We start from the raw sequence: 22,700 nt of genomic DNA, 5'->3' as shown, positions 1-22,700 counted from the left end.
ATATGCTTTTGATGGAATCGGACGTGTTTTTAATTTGGGAGTAACAATGTAAATTTCAGTTTTATGGAAGTGGAGATTGTAAAGACAGTGTGATATAGAACAATGTGACATAATAAAAAGCAGGTGCAATCAGAAATCATCTAACAGGCTTACCAAAAAAAGAACTATCTAGTGATCTGGAACCTGCAAAGTTAAACAAAAAATTTCAGCCTGAAAAATCTACCGCTAGAAATGACAAACTGCAGCCAACAATAAGAAAATGAAGATGAGTAAAAAAGTTACTTATACAGCTTATGCCTCTCGATGCTTTTCAGACAAAGCAATTTTTGAGAAAAGACTAAAAATTTAGTGGTGATGGGTGAGATGGTAAGACTGAGGTATACACCTGTAACTAAAAAAGATTGCGGTAATGAAACACAGTTATAGAAACTACTTTATATAAGTTTGATGTGAAAAAGATATATTTGCTTGGACCAGAAGTAAAGTGTGAGAACAATGTCATTTCAGAAATCCTATAAAGAATATTGTCCACCAACAACTTCTGATATGATCTCAGAAAAAAACTTGCAGTGAGGCTGCTACTGAAACCTGTACACTAACGAAAATCGATAAAAAGCAACCTGGCATATTTCAAATAACAACCTCGAAACAAATATTTGGGGCAGTGAAAAAACGGTCTCTGGAGGAAAGGATTCACCTATCAAATACATAATCGACAGGGGTTAGACAAAAACGTGAGAATTCCGCGAGAAGTAAATGCTTGAACATAAATACAGATGCTAGCCCAGCCTGCACGTTACGCTGCCGTATCTGACCACCTGTGCAGTGTCCTCAGTGCATTGCAGGTGTCATCCGTGGTCAGAACGGTGCTCTGTGTACTTGTGAGTGCGTTATGTTGGCTCTAAGTGAAGTCGAACGTGCGCAAATTCATGGTGCTCATATTGGTAGGTACTTCCGTATACAAGCGAGCCAAAGTGTTTGGTGTTTCAAGAGACAACCTACCCAAGATTTATATTCCACATACGGAAAGCGGATGGACACCATCCAGGAAATTATAAGGCGGACGAAAGTGTGTGTTGAGCGAAAACAGTTGTGACGGAAACTAACACAACGACAACCGCAACATTCAGTGCAGAACCGACTGTTGCACTTGTGAACACTGTCGGCAGCAAAACAATACGAATGGAGCTCCAGAGGAAGGGACCTGGAATTCCAAAACCGAATATCAGAGAAGGAAATGCCCGTAACAGGTAAACGTGATGCTGAAGCCATTAAACTTCCTTCTCTAGATTGTAGCACGGATGACAAAATGGTAGATATCTAAATAGATGTCAGTGGGATGGAAAAACAATTACAATCGCTGAAAAGAGGAAAGGCCGCTGGACCTGATGCGATAACAGTTCAATTTTGCACAGAGTACGCGAAGGAACTTGACCCCCTTCTTGCAGCGGTGTACCGTAGGTCTCTAGAAGAGCGTAGCGTTCCAAAAGATTGGAAAAGGGCACAGGTCATCCCCGTTTCCAATAAGGGACGTCGAACAGATGTGCAGAACTGTAGACCTATCTCTCTAACGTCGATCAGTTGTAGAATTTTGGAACACGTATTAGTTCGAATATAAAGACTTTTCTGGAGACTAGAAATCTACTCTGTAGGAATCAGCATGGGTTCCGAAAAAGACGATCGTGTGAAACCCAGCTCGCGCTATTCATCCACGAGACTCAGATGGCCATAGACACGGGTTCCCAGGTAATGTCGTGTTTCTTAACTTCCGCAAGGCGTTTGATACAGTTCCCCACAGTCGTTTAATAAACAAAGTAAGAGCATATGGAATATCAGACCAACTGTGTGACAGGATTGAAGAGTTCCTAGATAACAGAACGCAGCATGTCATTCTCAATGGAGAGAAGTCTTCCGAAGTAAGAGTGATTTCCGGTGTGCCGCAGAGAAGTTGCTATTCACAATATATATAAATGACCTTGTGGATGACATCGGAAGTTCACTGAGGCTTTTTGCGGGTGACGCTGTGGTATATCGAGAGGTTGTAACAATGGAAAATTGTACTGAAATGCAGGAGGATCTGCAGCAAATTGACGCATGGTGCAGGGAATAGCAATTGAATCTCAATGTAGGCAAGTGTAATGTGCTGTGAATACATAGAAAGAAAGATACCTTATCATTTTGCTACAACGTAGCAGGTCAGCAACTGGAAGCAGTTAATTCCATAAATTATTTGGAAGTAGGCATTAGGAGTGATTTAAAATTGAATGATCATATAAAGTTGATCGTTGGTAAAGCAGATGCCAGACTGAGATTCATTGGAAGAATCCTGAGGAAATGCAATCCGAAAACAAAGGAAGTAGGTTACAGTACGCTTGTTCGCCCATTGCTTGAATACGGCTCAGCAGTGTGGTATCCGTACCAGATAGGGTTGATAGAGAAGATCCAACAGAGAGCAGTGCGCTTCGTTACAGGACCATTTAGTAATCGCGAAAGCGTTACGGAGACGACAGTTAAACTCCAGTGGAAGACTGCAAGAGAGACGCTCAGTAGCTCGGTACGGGCTTTTGTTGAAGTTTCGAGAACATATCTTCACCGAGGAGTCAAGCAGTATAGTGCTCCCTCCTACGTATATCTCGCGAAGAGACCATGAGGATAAAATCAGAGAGATTAGAGCCCACACAGAGGCATACCGACAATCTTTCTTCCCACGAACAATACGAGACTGGAATAGAAGGGAGAACCGATAGATGTACTCAAGGTATCCTCCGCCACACACAATCAGGTGGCTTGCGGAGTATGGTTGTAGATTTAGATGTAGAAACATGAACTATGGAGCAATGGAAGAAACTCATTTGCTTGGAGGGGACTTCTTTCACAGTGTTTCCAGTTTCTGGCCGAGTTTACGCCTCAAGAGTGAAACATAGTGTGGTTTCGGTTATAATTTCGGCAGCCATATCGTGGTGTTCCATGCACCCCACGGTTAATCTGCAAGAACGCATTACTGCCAAGGATTATTTTCGCTGATCAGGTCCGTGTAATTCTGCTATGTTTGTTCTCCAATGGTGATGCTGTGTTCATATAGGACTGGGCTACTGTTGGCACACATCGCATCGTCCTGGACGGGTTTTCGAACACGACGATGAAATGTCGCCTCTCCCTTGGCCACCAGTCACCAGATCTCAGTATTACTGAACCTTTGTGGTCTGTTTTGGAGAGAAGAGTGCTCGATCGCTTACCATCTCCATCATAGTTACCTGAAGTCGCCATGTGTTTTCATGAAGAATGGTATACGATTTCCTTGAAAGTTGTACAAGGTGTACTGCGAGACGACTGGAAGCTCTTTTGAAAGCCCGAGGTTTTCCTACACTATATTAGGTACGGTAGTGTGTTGTGTTTTTGCTGTTTCAAGTTTTTTTGTCCACTCCCTGCGTTTACAGTGTAGGAGAGACACGAAGATATTCACAGGTAATAAATCAAAGGACGTGTAATTACTCTACAGCGATTCACCAAAATTTTCAGCAGCTCCTAAAATTCAACCTTCTTATACATCTACATCTACATACATACTCCGCAATCCACTATACGGTGCGTGGCGGAGGGTACCTCGAACCACAACTAGCATCTTCTCTCCCTGTTCCATTCAGAACGAGGGAAAAATGACTGCCTATATGCCTCTACACGAGCCCTAATCTCTCTTATCTTTTCTTTGTGGTTTTCCACGAAACATAAGTTGGCGGCAGTAAAATTGTACTGCAGTCAGTCTCAAATGCTGGTTCCGTAAATTTCCTCAGTAGCGATTCACGAAAAGAACGCCTCCTTTCCTCCAGAGACTCCCACCCGAGTTCCTGAAGCATTTCCGTAACACTCGAGTGATGATCAAACCTACCAGTTACAAATCTAGCAGCCCGCCTCTGAATTGCTTCTGTGTCCTCCCTCAATCCCACCTGATAATAAGGTGAGGTGCTCTCCATAGCAAGAGTCAAATAAGGTCGCCTCTGGTTACCCATAAGCGACAACGTTGTGTATAATGAGAACAGTTCCTGTCGATATGGAACTGATATGTTATAATACCTTTTTCGGCTGGCTAACGTTTCTATAGCTTTCAATTCTAAACTGCTATGACTGCCAAATTGATCCCGTTAAATAAAAGGAAAACCATGTAAAAATGTGTCCCAGCAGCACAAATCCACTTCCTTTCCAGTTTCTTATCAAAACTGTATCAGACAACACACTGCTTTTTGCCTGGGATAATGTAAATACATTCACATGCTTCACTATTAATAGCACTATTTCGAGCAAGCAATCTAGATACCCATCATTTTCTCTGCAACCATTCGTTATTAACTCGAAAGTGGTATACTATGAGTTAACTCAAATCTAATTCCAATTTGTCTAAGGTAAAACATTCTCAGATGCAGCTAGAACAAAAATTGGACATCGTCAATGAAAAAAATGAGTACTAATTGGTGGCTTTTTGATTATGCATAAATGGGCAATCATGTGTATAATAATCAGAAAATAATAAAATTTACAGATAGTTTCGACTTTTTACTTTATCATCAAATAACAAGAGGTAATTGTTTTGTTAAATACCAAAACTAGCCTCACTTTTTATATCTGTATCATTTATTAAGTATTTTCTACATGTTATCAATAGCTGTCCATGTGCTGAAATCCATTTGCTGAAATGGTATTTAATTGGTACTGACTTGTGTTATGAGGGTGTGTTAAAGCTTAAATTGTTCATAAGGTTACACACTATCATGTATATTAAAATTTGGAATAAGTTAAATGTGATTTTCCTTATTGGATGTGGCCTCTAGACAAGTATTTCAGTGTAGTCAACATACTGAAAAATAAAATTCATTTAATTAAATGAATACATTTCATTAGTGTAATTTATCTTTATAATCAGTTCTAAGAAGGTTCTCAGCTGAACTACAAATGCAAGGCACAGATACACGCCAGCAGAATTGTCTTTCAGTAGTGATGCTAACAATAAGGTTTATGACTAAGGTTCTTTATTAGAGAACTTTTGTCTCTGTTTTCCTGTAGTGCAGACAACAATTCATGATTTCGCATGATGATGATGATGATGATGATATTTGGTTTGTGGGATGCTCAACTGCCGCGCTGGATTACCCGAGCGGTCTAGGTTCAAAAATGGCCCTGAGCACTGTGGGACTTAACATCTATGGTCATCAGTCCCCTAGAACTTAATACTACTTAAAACTAACTAACCTAGAGGACATCACACAACACCCAGTCATCACGAGGCAGAGAAAATCCCTGACCCCGCCGGGAATCGAACCGGGGAACCCGGGCGTGGGAAGCGAGAACGCTACCGCACGACCACGAGATGCGGGCGAGAGCGATCTAGGGCGCTGCAGTCATGAACTTTGCGGCTGGTCCAGGCAGAGGTTCGAGTCCTCCGTCGGGCATGGGTGTGTGTGTGTGTTTGTCCTTAGGATAATTTAGGTTCCGTAGTGTGTAAGCTTAGGGACTGATGACCTTAGCAGTTACGTCCCATAAGATTTCACACACATTTTGGATGCTCAACTGCGCGGTCGTCAGCACCTGTACACATTCCCAATCTGTACACAGTCCAGTCTAGCCGCTGTCACGAATGATTATGGTGTGATGAGGACAACACAAACACCCAGATCCCGGGCAGAGAAAATCCCCAACCCGGGCGGGAATCGAACCCAGGACCCCGTGACCCACAGGTAGAAATGCTAGCCACTAGACTAGCTACAGAGAGTTCATGATTTCAGTCTTGTGAGTCCACATCAGAATAAAGACAAGTAATTTTGGGATTAAATGTTTTAAAAACATAGAAATGTTGATTAAATCGACGCCTAGATGCTATTAAAAATGGAGATTCCCAGTGCATGGAATGTTAGGTGTGTGGAAGTGGAACTGTCGAGTACAATTGGTATATTATTCAGTACATCAACCAAAATTATGGTAGATGTGAGAAATCATCTGTTCAGACATCCATAGTAAACTATTTGGTACGCAGTTCCTAGATCTTGCGTCTTGATGTAAACTGTAAACGAACAATTCAAAACACAACTGTTAATATTTGTAAACATCCATTCCTTTTTATTGTGTGGATCACTCAAAAAGACTACACAAGTTAAATAAGAACACAATACAAAAACAGTTGTTCACATAACATATTACATACTTATGTTAAAGGGTTACATGCAAATTGAATGTACATTCTGAAACGCAGAACGATAGCCTCTCTGTGGCTGGTTAATACTCATGGTGCCGATAGCCACCGACTTCTAGTGGTGAGAAACTTGTAGTAAGCAAGTAGGGAGTTCTCCCCTTTTGCATCAAACGAATTACTATATTGCATAAGTTTAGATATATTTACATTTTTAGTTATGGCAACGTTTTTGTAATTCAACTGTCAACGCGCCGATTATTTGGGCTGGTGACCGCCTTTTAGAGGCCAATGATTTGTTGGCTTTGAATCAGTAACATGAGAAGTGCCCCAGTGGAGTAAATGCTTGCAAAACCATTTATGATTACTGTGAATGAAATTTCAATATTCTTTTATGCCATAAGCTAGGGTCATACAAGGTGATAGACTGAGTCGTATACTATCTCTTCTGGATTCTCTGCAGGATAAATCAAATTTGTTATGGAGGAAGACATTGAGCCTGGGATAAAAAAAATACACTGATTAGTTAAAAGCATTGCCTAACAATATAGAAGTAGACATCAGATGTCCTGAACAAAAACTCAAACAAACGGAAGTAGTGACATCATTAATAAGAGAGTAAACACATCAGACTGAATGCAGTATCTCCATGCAATAATAAAGAGAACATGAAAAATATTGGAGACTGATATTCCAGGAAACTGAATTATTTATACAGATGAAGTGAATGGACAGTCGATATATACGCATTTCTGAACTGAGATCCTAAATTGATCGAACGGGATTGCCTGTATCAGAAGAATGTGAGACAAACAGCTGAAGAAATTCGAGAACTGTACATGGCGTAATGAGATACTTTGTCTGCAGAAGAAATCGGAGAAATGTGTGTCTTGATCTTCTTGAGAGGACAGACAATGACCACGAATGGTTCGGTCGGGTGATCACAGGTGATGAACCCTGGACCTTTGAGTGTGACTGTGAGACAAAGCGGCAATGTAAGGAGTGGCACACCGAGATATCTCCTCTGCCGCTAAAAACTTGAATGAGCAAGCCAAAGATCAAGGACGTCATTTTGGGTCTCTGTAAAACATACAAAACAATGTGAAGGATGTGTTAAAGGAGCTTGTTGTTTGAAAAGAATGAGAGCATTGGTAGATAAAAACTCAATTTCGGTACTTTTCTCACACACCTCACAATTTCTAATATCATTGTTGGGTTTAAGAAATGATGTATTGAGGTTTAGAGAAACATTCAAGAGAATCTGTGGCTGTAAGATCTGTGGGCTTCGACAGCACTGACATATTTCAGCGCCTATTCTTCCAAAAGGAAGCAATTAGTTGAAGAGATTCCCGGTTACGCATTGGCTGTATTTTGCAGTGATGCAATCAAGTATTTACGCTCACTATCAATAAGCTACAGACGCCAATTGTCGCTCCATAGTAACTTCCATAAAGTGTGTGTGTGTGTGTGTGTGTGTGTGTTAGGCTCTGCAGTGACACAGTGGTGGAAACGTGGTCGACTGTGATTGGTCAGGCGGTGGCGGCTTTGGCTTGTGATTGGCGGGACGGCAGCTCTGACGTAGGCGATGACGTGACGGGACTCGACCGTCGCTCACGCTACCCTGGAGACGATGTCGACCCAAAAGGTCGCGTAATCCTGCACCACCGAGCCCCTGCAACACAAAACCACAAAATGTGCTCAGTCAACAGCAGAGAGACAAAATCAGCAAGTGCAGTTGACAGAGTGTTAAGTTATGACAAGTTGCAGCTTTGTTTGCCACAGTAAACACTTTTCCAGAATCCATTTGCAAAGGAGACTCTCTGGATTCCAAAGTCCATGGTGTTGTCAAGGAGGCAGTTAGCGCGGGCAAGCGCTTTTGCGTCGATCGTTGATCAGAATAGGTGTGTTCAGTGGAGGCCTGATTTAGGAATGCTGTTGCTGCCACTTGGAATATACGAAAGAAGGCATCATTAGACTGTGCTTTCACGTACGCTAACGCTGCAGAAAGTACACTACTGGACATTAAAATTGCTACACCACGAAGATGACGTGCTACAGACGCGAAATTTAACCGACAGGAAGAAGATGCGGTGATATGCAAATGATTAGCTTCTCTGAGCATTCACACTAGGTTGGCGCCGGTGGCGACACCTACAACGTGCTGACACGAGGATAGTTTCCAACCGATTTCTCATATCCAAAGAGCAGTCGACCGGCGTTGACTGGTGAAACGTTGTTGTGATGCCTCGTGTAAGGAGGAGAAATGCGTACCATCACGTTTCCGACTTTGATAAAGGGCGGATCGTAGCCTATCGCGATTCCGATTTATCGTATCACGACATTGCTGCTCGCTTTGGTAGAGATCCAATGACTGTTAGCAGAATGCGGAATCGGTGGGTTCAGGAGGGCAATACGGAACGCCGTGCTGGATCCCAACGGCCTCTATCACAAGCGGACGAGATGACAAGCATCTTATTCCCATGGCTGTAACGGATCGTGCAGCCACGTCTCGATCCCTGAGTCAACAGATGCGGATGTTTGCAATACAACAACCATCTGCACGAACAGTTCGACGACGTTTGCAGCAGCACGGACTATCAGCTCAGAGACCGTTGCTGCGGTTACCCTTGACGCTGCATCACAGACAGGAGCGCCTGCGATGGTGTACTCAACGACGATCCTGGGTGAACGAATGGCAAAACGTAATTTTTTCGGATGAATGCAGGGTCTGTTTACATCATCATGATGATCGCATCCGTGTTTGCCGACATCGCGGTGAACGCACATTCGAAGCGTGTATTCGTCATCGCCATACTGGCGTATCACCCGGCGTGATGGTATGGGGTGCCATTGGTTACACGTCTCGGTCGCCTCTTGTTCGCATTGACGGCACTTTGAACAGTGGACGTTACATTTCTGATGTGTTACGATCCGTGGCTCTACCCTTCATTTGATCCCTGCGAAACCCTACATTTCAGCAGGATAATGCACGACCGCATGTTGCAGGTCCTGTACGGGCCTTTCTGGATACAGAAAATGTTCGACTGCTGCCCTGGTCAGTACATTCTCCAGATCTGTCAACAACTGAAAACGTTTGCTCAATGATGGCGAGCAACTGGCTCGTCACAATACGCGAGTCACTACTCTTGATGAACTGTGGTATCGTGTTGAAGCTGCATGGGCAGCTGTACCTGTACACCCCATCCAAGCTCTCTTTGACTCAATGCCCAGGCGTATCAAGGCCGTTATTACGGCCAGAGGTGGTTATTCTGGGCTGTGATTTCTCAGGATCTATGCACCCAAACTGCATGAAAATGTAATCACATGTCAGCTCGAGTATAATATATTTGACCAATGAATACCCGTTTATCATCTGCATTTCTTCCTGGAACAATTCTATTGGCCAGTATTGTAGAATGTCGCATTTAGGGAATTTTGGATGTTCAAGTCATTGTTGATACTTGGTTGTCGGTCCATGAAAGACAGTTCACGGCACCAATATGTTCCTAAAAGCCGAGAGCGAAAATGAGATTTCTCAAGGTGTCATATCTCGGCTGATCACAGAGGTAAAGGGTCAAGTGTTTTGTGTAGCCCTTGGCCTAGTGACCACTAGTATACCTATCGCAAGGACCGGCATACTGCAGCTTTCATGCCGTATAGGGTCAGAAATTAAACATTACACACTTCTTCCAGGCCAGGCATATTGATCAAATCGGTTGGCTCCTTGCATTACGTGCGATATAAGGCGGGCTTTACGAGCCTTATAGAAGGACCATTTGTTCATGCGCGGTTCCTGAAAAAATCCCAAAACGTATGATTTTTGGGTACGAAATGTACTATTTGTCTGGATGGCCACTTCTGTAATTTTATTCACTGCAGTTCATCGAAATTATACATGTTTGTAAGACGATGTTTTCAGGGGTACTACAAATTTTTTTCAATGTCATTATCCGTTACCGAGATTCCAAGTTATCGTAATTACGCAAGTAAAATATGCGGGTAGTGTCTTGTCTGATGAATAAATGTACTCTTAAATGACGTACTGATCACATATTAGGGTTTCAGGAGTCATCGCAAACGTTATGAAATCACGAAACTATGTTTTTATTGAGTGTTTTTTCACCAGTAAAATTTCACGCGCTGTCCAGTGGACACTTCACGCCTACACAGGCTGTCTTGACCTGGAAATTATTCGCTGATGCCAGCAGTTGACGTAAGCATCTTACAAACAATTATTTTGTCATACGAAATTCTTTGAATTTGGAAATCAAACACAGCATTTTTTGGTATTCTGTAGGTTTGGACTGAAAATGTTGCGCATTTTTATGTACAACAGCGTGAAGTGATCTTCCTTTGGATGGAAGACGATTTTGTGTTAATCACACAATATGCAGAGTTACTTCTTTGTTGTGTCGAAATACATCAACAAACAACCAAAAGTTTACTGAACTACAGCACTCGTTTTATATAAGCAGCGCACCCAGTTCTGACAGAGAAAAGAAGGGAACCAGGTAGAAAATTTCATACGAAATTCTTTGTATTTGGAAATAAAACACAGCAATTTTTGGTACACTGTAGGTTTGGACTGAAAATGTTGCGCATTTTTATGTAAAACAGCGTAAAGAGACCTTGCTTTGGACGGCAGACGATTTCGTTAATGACATTGTATACATAGGTACTTCTTTGTTGTGTCGAAATATATCAACAAACTGCCAAAACTTTTCTGAACTACAGCACTCGTTTTATATAGGCAGCACACCCAGTCAGAGAAAAGAAGGAAAGCAGGTAGAAAATACTCCTGTTGGAGCACAAAAATGAGAAATACATTCCTTCTTAAAAAACTTTAGCAGAAAACTGGGTATCATCCGTCTTAATCCTCATTCCGTCTCTCTCACCACAAATTTTGGCACATGTACATAATCGCGCTTTTTTTGTTCTGAAAGAAAGTAGTGGAGAGACAGTGACAGTGGAAGATAGAGGAGATAGTGATGATGGGAGACAGAAAGTGACAGTGAAATAGAAAGAGAGGTGGATGAAGATAATGACGGTGGGAGCCAAACAGAGAGGAGACAGTAATGGTCAGTGAGAGATAGTAGTGGCAGTGAAAGAGAAAGAGGGATCGATGAAGTCAGTAGCAGCAGGAGCAAAAGACAGAGTGAGGTAGTGAAAATGGAAAAGAGAGATGGGTGGAGGCCATGCGTAAGTTTTGTGCGGTTTCGGCTCTCACAGCCTGACGAATTTTAACACAAAATGTCTTGCCCACCTTCCCTACACGCACGTGTTAAATTGCTCCCGGTCTGGAGGTCAAGACGCCGAGCAAACCATCCCCAGGGACGTGGGTGGAAAGGAGTTCATGGTGACTGTGACCGCAGAGAAAGACAGCAGAATGTTAGCGAAAAAGAAATAGACAGCAGCAGTGGGAGAGAAAAAGAACGGGAAAAGGGCAATGGCAGTCGGACAGGGAGACAGCGAAAGTCGCAGAGAAGGAGGCAGTAGTAAAGAATAGCGAAGGGAGTGGAAAAGGCAGAAAGGAGAAAGTGCCTGCGGGAGAAAAAGGAGACAGTGGGAGAGACAGTGGCAGAGAGAGGGATATGCTCAGTATGAAGGTTCCACTACCAAGAGAGACAACGTGAAAGGATTTTAGAATTCTGTGTGTCAAATGTTTTGGTGACGAAGTTGCATTGTGGACTGAGGGAGCTGGTTCCCCACTTTTCTCTCAGTGTCTTTTACACAGGAACATATCCCGACAGGAGCATTTTTTCCAGCTAGTTCTTTGTAGGAAACTAACATACCCCTTTTTCTTTTACTGTACTGAATGGAACTTTTGGATGAAAAGTTAATTTCATGAATGTGCCAAGTTTTTGTCCAAAGAATTAATTGCATTGATCAGTAATGCAGACTTACTTTTTTAAAATTTCGGTATTTAATATAGAACTAAACCAGAAAAGTGAGGAAGCTATTCCTTATTGAGTCTCCACATCCCGCCTGACTATTCAAAAGTTTCGGACTCGCACTGCTGCTCACAAGATTCGACAATAAACTTGTGATCTGCTGCCGTTTAGCTCACCTACACTGTCCTCTGCTTTTCCAATTTAAGTAATGACAAGACCAATGCGATTTCTTTCAGCGCATTCCAGAGAAATGATATTGCATTGCAACTGCCTGTTTGTCCACTGTCGCACAGGTAAGTAAAACTGATTATTACAGTCAGAATTAAACACCCTTATGTTTATTTAGAGAACAGTGATTGTCTATTCAGATTATATTCTTTGAAACAATAACTGGTTTGACATAAAACTTCCTGGCGGATTAAAAGTGTGTCCCAGACCGAGACTCGAACACGAGACCGTCGCCTTGCACGGGCAAGTACACTACTAAATGTTTTTTATCTCATTTTTGTTCGTAATTGATCGTTGTATTTGCTCGGGGGCCGGCCCGTGTGGCCGAGCGGTTCTAGGCGCTTCAGTCTGGAACCGCGCGACCGCTACGGTCGCAGGTTCGAATCCTGCCTCGGGCATGGTATGTGTGATGTCCTTACGTTAGTTAGGTTTAAGTAGTTCTACGGGACTGATGACCTCAGATGTTAAGTCCCATAGTGCTCAGAGCCATTTTGAACCATTTGCTCGGAGCGGACCCCCTCTTAAACTTGTTCAAGTTAATCATTGGTCCATTAACTCAGTTTTATTTTATTCCAGAGAGCAGCTAACCTTCTCACCGAACACGCTGAGCTATCGTGCCGGTACCTGAGCTACCCGTGCACGACTCACGACGCCTCATCACAGCATCACTTCCGCCATTACCTCACCTCCTACCTTCCAAGCTTCACGGAAGTTCTCCTGTGATACCTGCAGGACTAGCACTCCTGGAAGAAAGGATATAGCAGGAGAGCTTCTGCGAAGTTTGGAAGGTAGGAGGTGAGGTAATGGCGGAAGTGAAGCTGTGCGGAGAACTTTTGAGTTGTACTTGGGTAGCTCAGTCGGTAGAAAACTTGCCTGCGAAAGGCAGAAGTTCCGAGTTCCAGTCTCAGCTGGCACACACTTCTAATCTTCCAGGAAGTTTCATACGAGTGTACAGTCAATTGCAGAGTGAAAATTTCATTCCGCTTTGACTTACTATGATATATTATTTAGTTCGGTGGTAGTGGAAGTGTTTTGTATTAGAGATCCACATATTGAGATTACGTATAAAGTTTATACAGTAGCATGGTATTCGCATGTAATAGGTCAGATACGGAGTGTTCATAAGGATTGTAATTGCGTATAATGTACGTAATTGTGAAGGTAGCTACTTTAAACACAGAAGCTACATACGCAGAACAATTAATGGGTACATACAGCTGCTAATAGCATACTATTATACTGCGTAGACAGTTATAGAGAAAAATTAAAGCACGGAAGTTACAGTAGGTTGCGCTAGCACAAATATTAAAAAAATTTAAAAAGATTAAAACTGACATCACTGGTCAGAAAAACTAAAAAGTTACTCTAGACAGTCACACAGATAAAAGTAACAGCAGTTAAAAAGTTACACAGCAATTAATGTTAGCAAATACTGAGTGAACTCGTCATTATTAATAATTAATTACTTAATCAATTGATGAATAAAGTTGAGGATGCGTTGGATAGCAATCAATTTTGGTTTACGAGTTTTGACGTTGTGCTTCGTAATGGAAGGACCTCTCAATACCTGCAATATTCTACTGTGTATCTGTAAAATAGTTAACATATTTCTGTGACGACATTCAGATCTGATTTCATTAATGTAGAGGTACTTTGATACATCGATATGTTTATATTGCAATGTTATTATTCTTATGTGATTCTTTCTTTTTCTGTATGAACTTTGACGTACTTGTGACTCTGATTTTTGGGCGCGTAAGCGGTTATTAGAGAGAGGCAAGTCTTGGTCGTCATGTTGAAAAGACGCAAATCGAAGTCAGTTTATAAAATGTGAACTTTAACAGTGAGGAAGATATTGTCAAGTATGTTTTACATTGTGAAGTGATGTTTTGTGAGTTACTTGATATTGCAACAAAAGTAATAAAAAAGAAGTATAGCTTAAATTCGGAGTGCTGATTACTTTTTTACATCACCGTTGTGCTAACTTGCAAAGGTTTAATCTTCAAGAATGGTTTATGAAACACATCTATAAAACTTTTGAATATCGGAGAATAACACCTAGGCCTATTTGCATCCGTGTTTGGAATCATCACCACCTAGATTTTCGACGATTCAGCCATGAGTTCACAACGAGACCAGCGTGGGAAACACGAAAAGATGAGTGCCTAGTTTATCCATTATTTCATGAAATGACTTTATTAACTGTGCTCTAATGACACCTGCCACATAGTATAACTTTGTTGTTTCCCGAAAATGCAATATTTAGCAGCCTGGGCAACACAACAATCATAATTAAATTTTACCTTTGTTGTGGTAGGGTTGTTAGAAGCAGCAGTTAAAGAAAATCAAGACACGTCAATTGGATTTGTCAAACTATAAAAGAATGAGATTCATCAATGTAAAAAGTAAAGATGGAAGATGTTCGTGATTCTCTGGTAAATAGTTGTAAGTCATAGCTATAGCTGCACGAAACAAGAGAGAGGAATAACGACAGTAGACCGTGAACAAAGTGCTCGGATTAATGTGGCTGTAATATAAGTGTGCAGTCTTTCGCATCCTATTGTTGAATAAATGCGTCAAACATGCAACGACAAAAAATATCGGCATTAAGACTCTCTGATAACCTTCAACATCGCAGCGCGTCAGCAATCGTTAGTTAATATATTAAAAAACTAGAAACCCGTCTCTATAACGTAAAAAGCACCTAGTCTTAACCTAGGCTTAAGCGTAGATAACTACACCTTCTTCAAAACAATAAAACCCACAAGTACCTAAGAAGACATTTGTCAATCACTAAAAGAGTTTATGGCGGGTCATGGCCCATCTAACATAGGCCGGTGTGAGGTGGAGCGAACACCATTAAGTTAAGTAATGATTTAGACTTTGTACACATGTACTGTTTGTGTTTTCCCTTTTATTCGTTTATAAATGTATAGCTATTGTGTTCTTTTAATCATTGACAAAGGTCTTATTAGGCACTTGTGGGTTTTATTGTTCTGAAGAAGGTGTAGTTATCTACGCCGAAACCTAGGTTAGCACTAGGTGCTTTTTACGCAATCGAAGGAGGTTTCTAGTTTTTTAATATACTCTCTGATAACATTGCTCTCGTCAGTGAAAGTGACGAGGCGTCGAATGAATAAGCTGATGACCACCCAGCGTCGATTTAGAATAAACAAGACCAGAATCAATATATTAATAGCTAACACTAGACTTAAGAGGAGAAAGAAATTTCTGAGAATGTACGCTTGCTGCACAGTATTGTATTCTATTCTAAGCCTCCACGGCCTTGCCGCAGTGGGTACACCGGTTCCTGTGAGATCACCGCAGTTAAGCGCTGTCGGGCGTGGTCGGCACTTGGATGGGTGACCATCCAGGCCGCCATGCGCTGTTGCAATTTTTCGGGGTGCACTCAGCCTCGTAATGCCAATTGAGGAGCTACTGGACCGAATACCATCAGAACGAACGGAAGAGCGGTGTGCTGACCCCACGCCCCTCCTATCCGCATCCTCCACTGAGGATGACACGGCGGTAGGATGGTCCCGGGTAGGCCACTCGTGGCCTGAAGACAGATTGCTATTCTGTCTCCATTATACAGGGAGTTCCAAAAAGAATTACAGGATTTTGAACAAGCGCTACTGAAAAACTCTTCAGCTACCGCATGGTATGACGTCAAACGATGACTCTGACTTGCGAAAAAGAGGTACGAACTGGTTTGCTGCCGATTTGACCCACATCGCAGTACGATGTTGACGGTGCAACAGAAGGCGCAGTGCTTTCTTTACTAGGCTGAATTTAAATCAAATGTCAGTGTGCAGCGTCGCTTTCAGGATAAAACTAGAAAGCTATTCGTCGACGGTTCTACCAGTTTCGAGATACAAAAAGCGCAGTGAAAGGACATTCACCAGGCTAGCCGAGGACAAGTGTTCACAAAGTTAAAACAAATCGGCAATCTTGTACCAGAAGCCCAAAAAAATCACTTGCCCGAGTTAGACTTAAATTAAACGTACCTAAGACACTACTCTTCAACGTCATGCACAAACGTTTACGACGGCATGTCGACAAAATTCAGATCAGACAAACGATAAAGCCGAGTGATCGCTGTGATTGTACAAACTTTGCCAGTTCAACCACTAAATGAAATTGAGGGCAATCCGGATTTTCTTAGATAAGTGCTGTTTTCAGACGCAGCAACATTCTATACCAATAGTTGTGTTAAAAGTCAAAACTGCTGGGTATAGGGATCAAAACAACCTGACGTTGTGCAAGAAAACATTTACGCTTTGCCGAAAGTGAACGTGTGGTGTGGGTTACTTCATGACCAAGTTATAGGGCCTTTCTTTTTCGCGAAACAGTCAATTACAGTCGTAATTTATCTGGACGTGCTTCAACTGTTTGTGTTTCTTCAACTCGCAGAAACTGATCAACAAACGGGTCATCGTCTCATTTCCATGCATTCAAGATAGCGCCCTGCCTCGTTACTGTCTAGAAGTGCACAACACACTAAACAACAAATTTCCGAATTCACAAGTTGTGACATGAAAATATTTGCTTTATTATAATTCTAGTCTTGAATCGCAATATTTAGTTGTAACCAGGTTACTAATTTCGGTCGGTAATGACCATCTTCATACCAGAGTAGAGCTGTTAAAGTCATTAGCCATATCCGCTTCGTCCAACTAATACAGGACAATTTTATATTGCAGCGCCGTCTTCTACCTGTTTAGATATCTCTGTATTTGAATACGCAAGCCTATACCAGTTTCTTTGGCTCCTCAGTGTATTAGGAGACGATTGCACAATGTGAATGTCAATTCCCGACAATTATGGCGAGCAGCGCATCGAACACATCACCACGAACTGTGTTAAAGATGGCCAAGAAATCACGCAGGTGGACGCCCCAGAACTGGCGTCGGGTGTTGTTTGCAGACGATAATCGCAGACAACATGTTCGGGAACAACCTGGTAACACAGATCGCCGCAAGCACTGTATCCCACATGTGCAACAAGGTGGTTTCGGAGTGATGCTCTGGGGTGGCATAACATGGGGCCACGCACACCTCTCATGATTGTGGAGTGTGTGGTGTCACCGCCAGACACCACACTTGCTGGGTGGTAGCCTTCAAATCGGCCGCGGTCCGTTAGTATACGTCGGACCCGCGTGTCGCCACTGTCAGTGATTGCAGACCGAGCGCCGCCACACGGCAGGTCTAGAGAGACTTCCTAGCACTCGCCCCAGTTGTACAGCCGACTTTGCTAGCGATGGTTCACTGACTTCTACGCTCTCATTTGCCGAGACGATAGTTAGCATAGCCTTCAGCTACGTTATTTGCTACGACCTAGCAAGGCGCCAGTATCCGTACTATTGATATTGTGAATCATGTACCATAAAGAGCGACGTTCTCCATTAATGGATTAAAGTTAAGTATTCCACCAGCTACGTCTGTTTTTCTCAATTCTAATTCCCTTGTCATGTTCCAGACCTCACGCCAGCGTGCGTGAGCTAAAACGCGTGCATTTAGGCCTCCTTTAGAAAAACACGGTCGGCTCCCCTGCCAACCACAACAGAGTGCGATCTCACTGCTCTAGGGTACGTGGACGAGATTCTGCAAACAATAGTCACACCGCATTTCCAAAATGTTGTCACTTTATCTTGATGGGCGATAAGGCGCGTGATCATCGTGCTGTTCTCATGAACACATTCCTTCCTCATGCAAGGATCACAACAATGGTTTGTGGCCTTCCTGTTCCCCATACATGAACCCAATCTAACATGTGTGGGACTGACAGAAACAAGCTGTTTTGGAGGTCGAAAACGACCACATACTGTATCCACTGTACGGAAGATCGCTAATGATGAGTGGGACGATTTGGACCGGGGCTGGGTTGATGATCTGATGGGCGGTTTCTTACGAAGGATTCAATCCTGCATCCGAGCAACGTAACATTCCACCAGTTATTGATGTTACTCAGGAATGCTTTGAACAACCTGCAAAGAGAAACGAAATAGACGATTTCCTCATTACGCACTTTTTTATTTTCTTTTTTCATTTGGTAATCTGGAAATTACTTAGAGAAAGTTTTTGACAATGTTGACTGGAATATTCTCTTTCAAATTCTGAAGGTGGCAGGGGTAAAATACAGGGAGCCAAAGGCTATTTATAATTTGTACATAAACCAGATGGCAGATATAAGAGTCGAGGGGCATGAAAGGGAATCAGTGGTTGGGAAGGGAGTGAGACAGGGTTGTAGCCTCTCCCCGATGCAATTCAATCTGTATATTGAGCAAGCAGTAAAGGAAACAAAAGAAAAATTCGGAGTAGGTATTAAAATCCATGGAAAAGAAATTAAAACTTTGAGGTTTGCCGATGAAATTGTAATTCTGTCAAAGACAGAAAAGGTCTTGGAAGAGCAGTTGTACAGAATGGATAGTGTCTTGAAAGGAGGGTATAAGATGAACATCAACAAAAGCAAAACGAGGATAATGGAATGTAATCGAATTAAGTCGGGTGATGCTGAGGGAATTAGATTAGGAAATGAGACACTTAAAGTAGTAAAGGAATTTTGCTATTTGGGAAGCAAAATAACTGATCATGTTCGAAGTAGAGATGATATAAAATGTAGACTGGCAATGGTAAGGAAAGCGTTTCTGCAGAATAGAAATTTGTTAACATCGAGTATAGATTTCAGTGTCAGGAAGTCGTTTCTGAAAGTATTTGTATGAAGTGTAGCCATGTATGGAAGTGAAACATGGACGATAAGTAATTTAGACAAGAAGAGAATAGAAGCTTTCTAAATGTGGTGCTACAGAAGAATGGGTAGATAGGGAAGGGGAAGATGGGTAGATCACATAACTAATGAGGAAGTATTGAACAGAATTGGGGAGAAGAGGAGTTTGTGGCACAACGTGACTAGATGAAGGGGTCGGTTGGTAGGACATGTTCTGAGGCATCAAGGGATCACCAATTTAGTACTGGAGGGCAGCGTGGAGGGTAAAAATCGTAGAGAGAGACGAAGAGATGAATACACTAAACAAATTCAGAAGGATGTAGGCTGCAGTAGGTACTGGGAGATGAAGAAGCTTACACAGGATAGAGTAGCATGGAGAGCTGCATCAAACCAGTCTCAGGACTGAAGACCACAGCAACAACAACAATCTGGAAATATTGTACCTGAATACATACGCATGTCGCAGAGCCAGCTTTTGTTGGAAACATTGCACCTAAATATATACGCATGCCGCAGAACCAGTTGTTGTTTTCTGTGACACAAATTTCGAAGTAGGGGGGTGATGGGTAACTTTGGTTGATTGTGTAATACTCCGCTCCCAGTATTGTCTCTGCGCTACCGTCAGAAATTAAAACACCGTATTCCAGTTAACTTTGCCGTTAGCGTTCTCTAAACCTAGAAATGCTATAAACGTAGTTTTGTCTCGTACAGGTATTCGTCAGCGCTGAACAGGGTGATCCAAAAGTGCGTTAACATTTCAAAATGCACCGATTCACGGAATAAGCAGAGAGGCAAAAATTGACACACATGCCGGAAACGTGGAATTTTATTGAAACGAAAATCGAGTGCAAAAACCGGCCACTAGGTGCCGCTGGACAGAAACAAGACAGTGACCCAGCATGAGAATCTTGTATAAAATGAGTTGAAGCGAAGTAGGGAGTCACATACGCCTAAAATCGCGGCATTTTGTCCGTTCAGGAAGAAATGGAGACTTTAGAGGGTTCATTGTCGCTTGGTGAAGCCACCGCTTGAGAAGTCGCAAGTCGCACTGACATTCCACAAACAGCTGTTTGGAGGACGCTAATGCGTACCAGATTTTGTGATGCGGAGAACAATTTCTGTGTGGGGACTTCAAAAAACGTGGCGCGGGGGAGGGGAGGGGGGTAGATGACGGTTAATTGTTGAGGACCAATGGAGCCCATCTCATACTCCGAGGGTCTGTTAACTGTTTTCCAGCATACCTAGTGATATACTCTACAGAGCTGTTCACAACACTGTCCTTCGAACACAGATATTGCTGATAAATGAGTATTTGTTATAAAGAACACTGTCTTTACTAAAAATCGTTATGGAAACTACTGCTTTTGTATCATAGGAAGCGCCATCTGTTTTTTTTCTGCAATGCACTGAATTTTCAAATCTTAATAGGCATTTGGGTCACGCCCTGTACCCTCAGCCACGCACCTTTTGTATCATATGAAGCGCCATTAGTTGGTTATGTCATGTGCTTTTTTTTTGATTCGGTAAAATCCTACGCCATTTCAAGCATGTGTGTCCACTTTTGCTTCTCTACTTACGTTATTCCTTGAAGTACTGAATTTTCAAATACACTACTGACCATTAAAATTGCTACACCACGAAGATGACGTGCTACAGACGCGAAATTTAACCGACAGGTAGAAGATGCTGTGATATGCAAATGATTAGCTTTTCAGAGCATTCACAAGAGGTTGGCGCCGGTGGCGACACCTACAACGTGCTGACATGACGAAAGTTTTCAACCGATTTCTCATACACAAACAGCAGTTGACCGGCGTTGCCTGGTGAAACGTTGTTGTGATGCCTCGTGTAAGGAGGAGAACTGCGTACCATCACGTTTCCGACTTTGATAAAGGGCGGATTGTACCTTATCGCGATTGCGGTTTATCGTATCGCGACACTGCTGCTCGCGTTGGTCGAGATCCAATGACTCTTAGCAGAATATGGAATCGGTGGGTTCAGGAGGGTAATACGGAACGCCGTGCCGGATCCCAAAGGCCTCGTAACAATAGCAGTCGAGATGAGAGGGATCTTATCCGCAAGGCTGTAACGGATCGTGCAACCACGTCTCGATTCCTGAGTCAGCAGATGGGGACGTTTGCAAGACAACAACCATCTGCACGAACAGTTCGACGACGTTTGCTGCCTGGACTATCATCTCGGAGACCATGGCTGCTGTTACCCTTCACGCTGCATCACAGACAGGAGCGCTTGCGATGGGGTACTCAACAACGAACCTGGCTGCACGAATTGGAAAACGTCATTTTTACCGATGAATCCAGGTTCTGTTTACACCGTCATGATTGTCGCATCCGTATTTGTCGACATCGCGGGAACGCACATTGGAAGCGTGTATTCGTCATCGCCATACTATCGTATCACATGGCGTGGTGGTATGGGGTGTCAATGGTTACACGTGTCGGTCACCTCTTGATCGCATTGACGGCACTTTGAACAGTGGATGTTACATTTCAGATGTGTTACGACCCGTGGCTCCAACCTTCATTCAATCCCTGAGGAACCCTACATTTCAGCAGGATAATGCACGGCCGCATGTTGCAGGTCCTGTACAGGCCTTTCTGGATATAGAAAATGTTCGACTGCTGCCCTGGCCAGCACATTCTCCAGATCTCTCACCTATTGACAACATCTGGTCAATGGTGACCGACCAGCTGGCTCGTCACAATACGCCAGTCTCTAAACTTGATGAACTGGTATCGTGTTGAAGCTGCATGAGCAGCTGTACCTGTACACGCCATCCAAGCTCTCTTGACTCAATGCCCAGGCGTATCAAGGCCGTTATTACGGCCAGAGGTGGTTATTCTGGGCTGTGATTTCTCAGGATCTATGCACCCAAACTGCGTGAAAATGTAATCACATGTCAGGTCTAGTATAACATATTTGTCCAATGAATAGCTGTTTATCATCTGCATTTGTTCTTGGTGTGCCAACATTAATGGCCAGTAGTGTATTAACGGTCTTTTGGTTAGCTCTGTGCTCTCCGCGACACGTCGAAAGGTGGCCTGTGGGGTGCAGGTGGAGGTGCGTCGCCCACGGTCCAGGTTGTGCTGCGTCGGCAGCCTCTACGCAGTGGTCTTGCAGCCGAAGTGGCCGGGGTCGATACTCGGCGAGAGCGTGGCACGCAGCAGCTGCTGGAGCTGCAGTGCCGAATACCGTAGCATGTGCTTAGGAGGGAGGGGTTGTGGAGGTAGTGGGGAGGTAGGGGGGGGGGGGGGGGGGCTTGAAGGCGGCCATGAAGCACACGGCGCATGGCGCCAGAGCAACTCGTGGCCCCATTTGCTGGGCGACTGGCTGTGGCGCAACTCCGTAAGATTGATGTTCCTGCCACGGTCGCCACTCTTCAAGCTACTGCATCACTGACCACCAACGCTCCCCGTTTCGTCCTCTCAGTGGAACTCGCTATTTTTCTCCCTGCTCTTGCAGCATACGGTGGGCATGATGGTTGTCACTGCAACGACCCGTTTCCGGACACCGCAATTTTTCTTCCCTGGTTCACCTGACTATTAAAACCGCTCAAAATTACCTATTACTGAAATGACCCATATTCTGTTTTTTATTGCTATAATTTCCAGCAATAATCGTAGACATCGAACAAAGACTGAAAGGCATATTACTATAAA

General features: G+C 43.1%; 1 protein-coding gene across 1 annotated transcript in view; it reads right to left on the bottom strand.

The window, feature by feature from the left end:
* Positions 1 to 6,078: 6,078 nt before the first annotated feature.
* The window catches only part of LOC126293182 (reelin domain-containing protein 1), a 109,670-nt gene continuing 93,048 nt past the window's right edge, over positions 6,079 to 22,700 (bottom strand). Inside the window, exon 4 of the mRNA XM_049986283.1 lies at positions 6,079 to 7,847. Within this exon, the coding sequence (XP_049842240.1) occupies positions 7,787 to 7,847 (61 nt within the window). The 3' untranslated portion in view covers positions 6,079 to 7,786. The remainder of the gene's footprint in view (positions 7,848 to 22,700) is intronic.

Source organism: Schistocerca gregaria, chromosome 10 (assembly GCF_023897955.1).
Source record: "Schistocerca gregaria isolate iqSchGreg1 chromosome 10, iqSchGreg1.2, whole genome shotgun sequence".
Lineage (NCBI taxonomy): Eukaryota > Metazoa > Arthropoda > Insecta > Orthoptera > Acrididae > Schistocerca > Schistocerca gregaria.
This window is presented reverse-complemented; position numbering and strand designations above follow the sequence as displayed.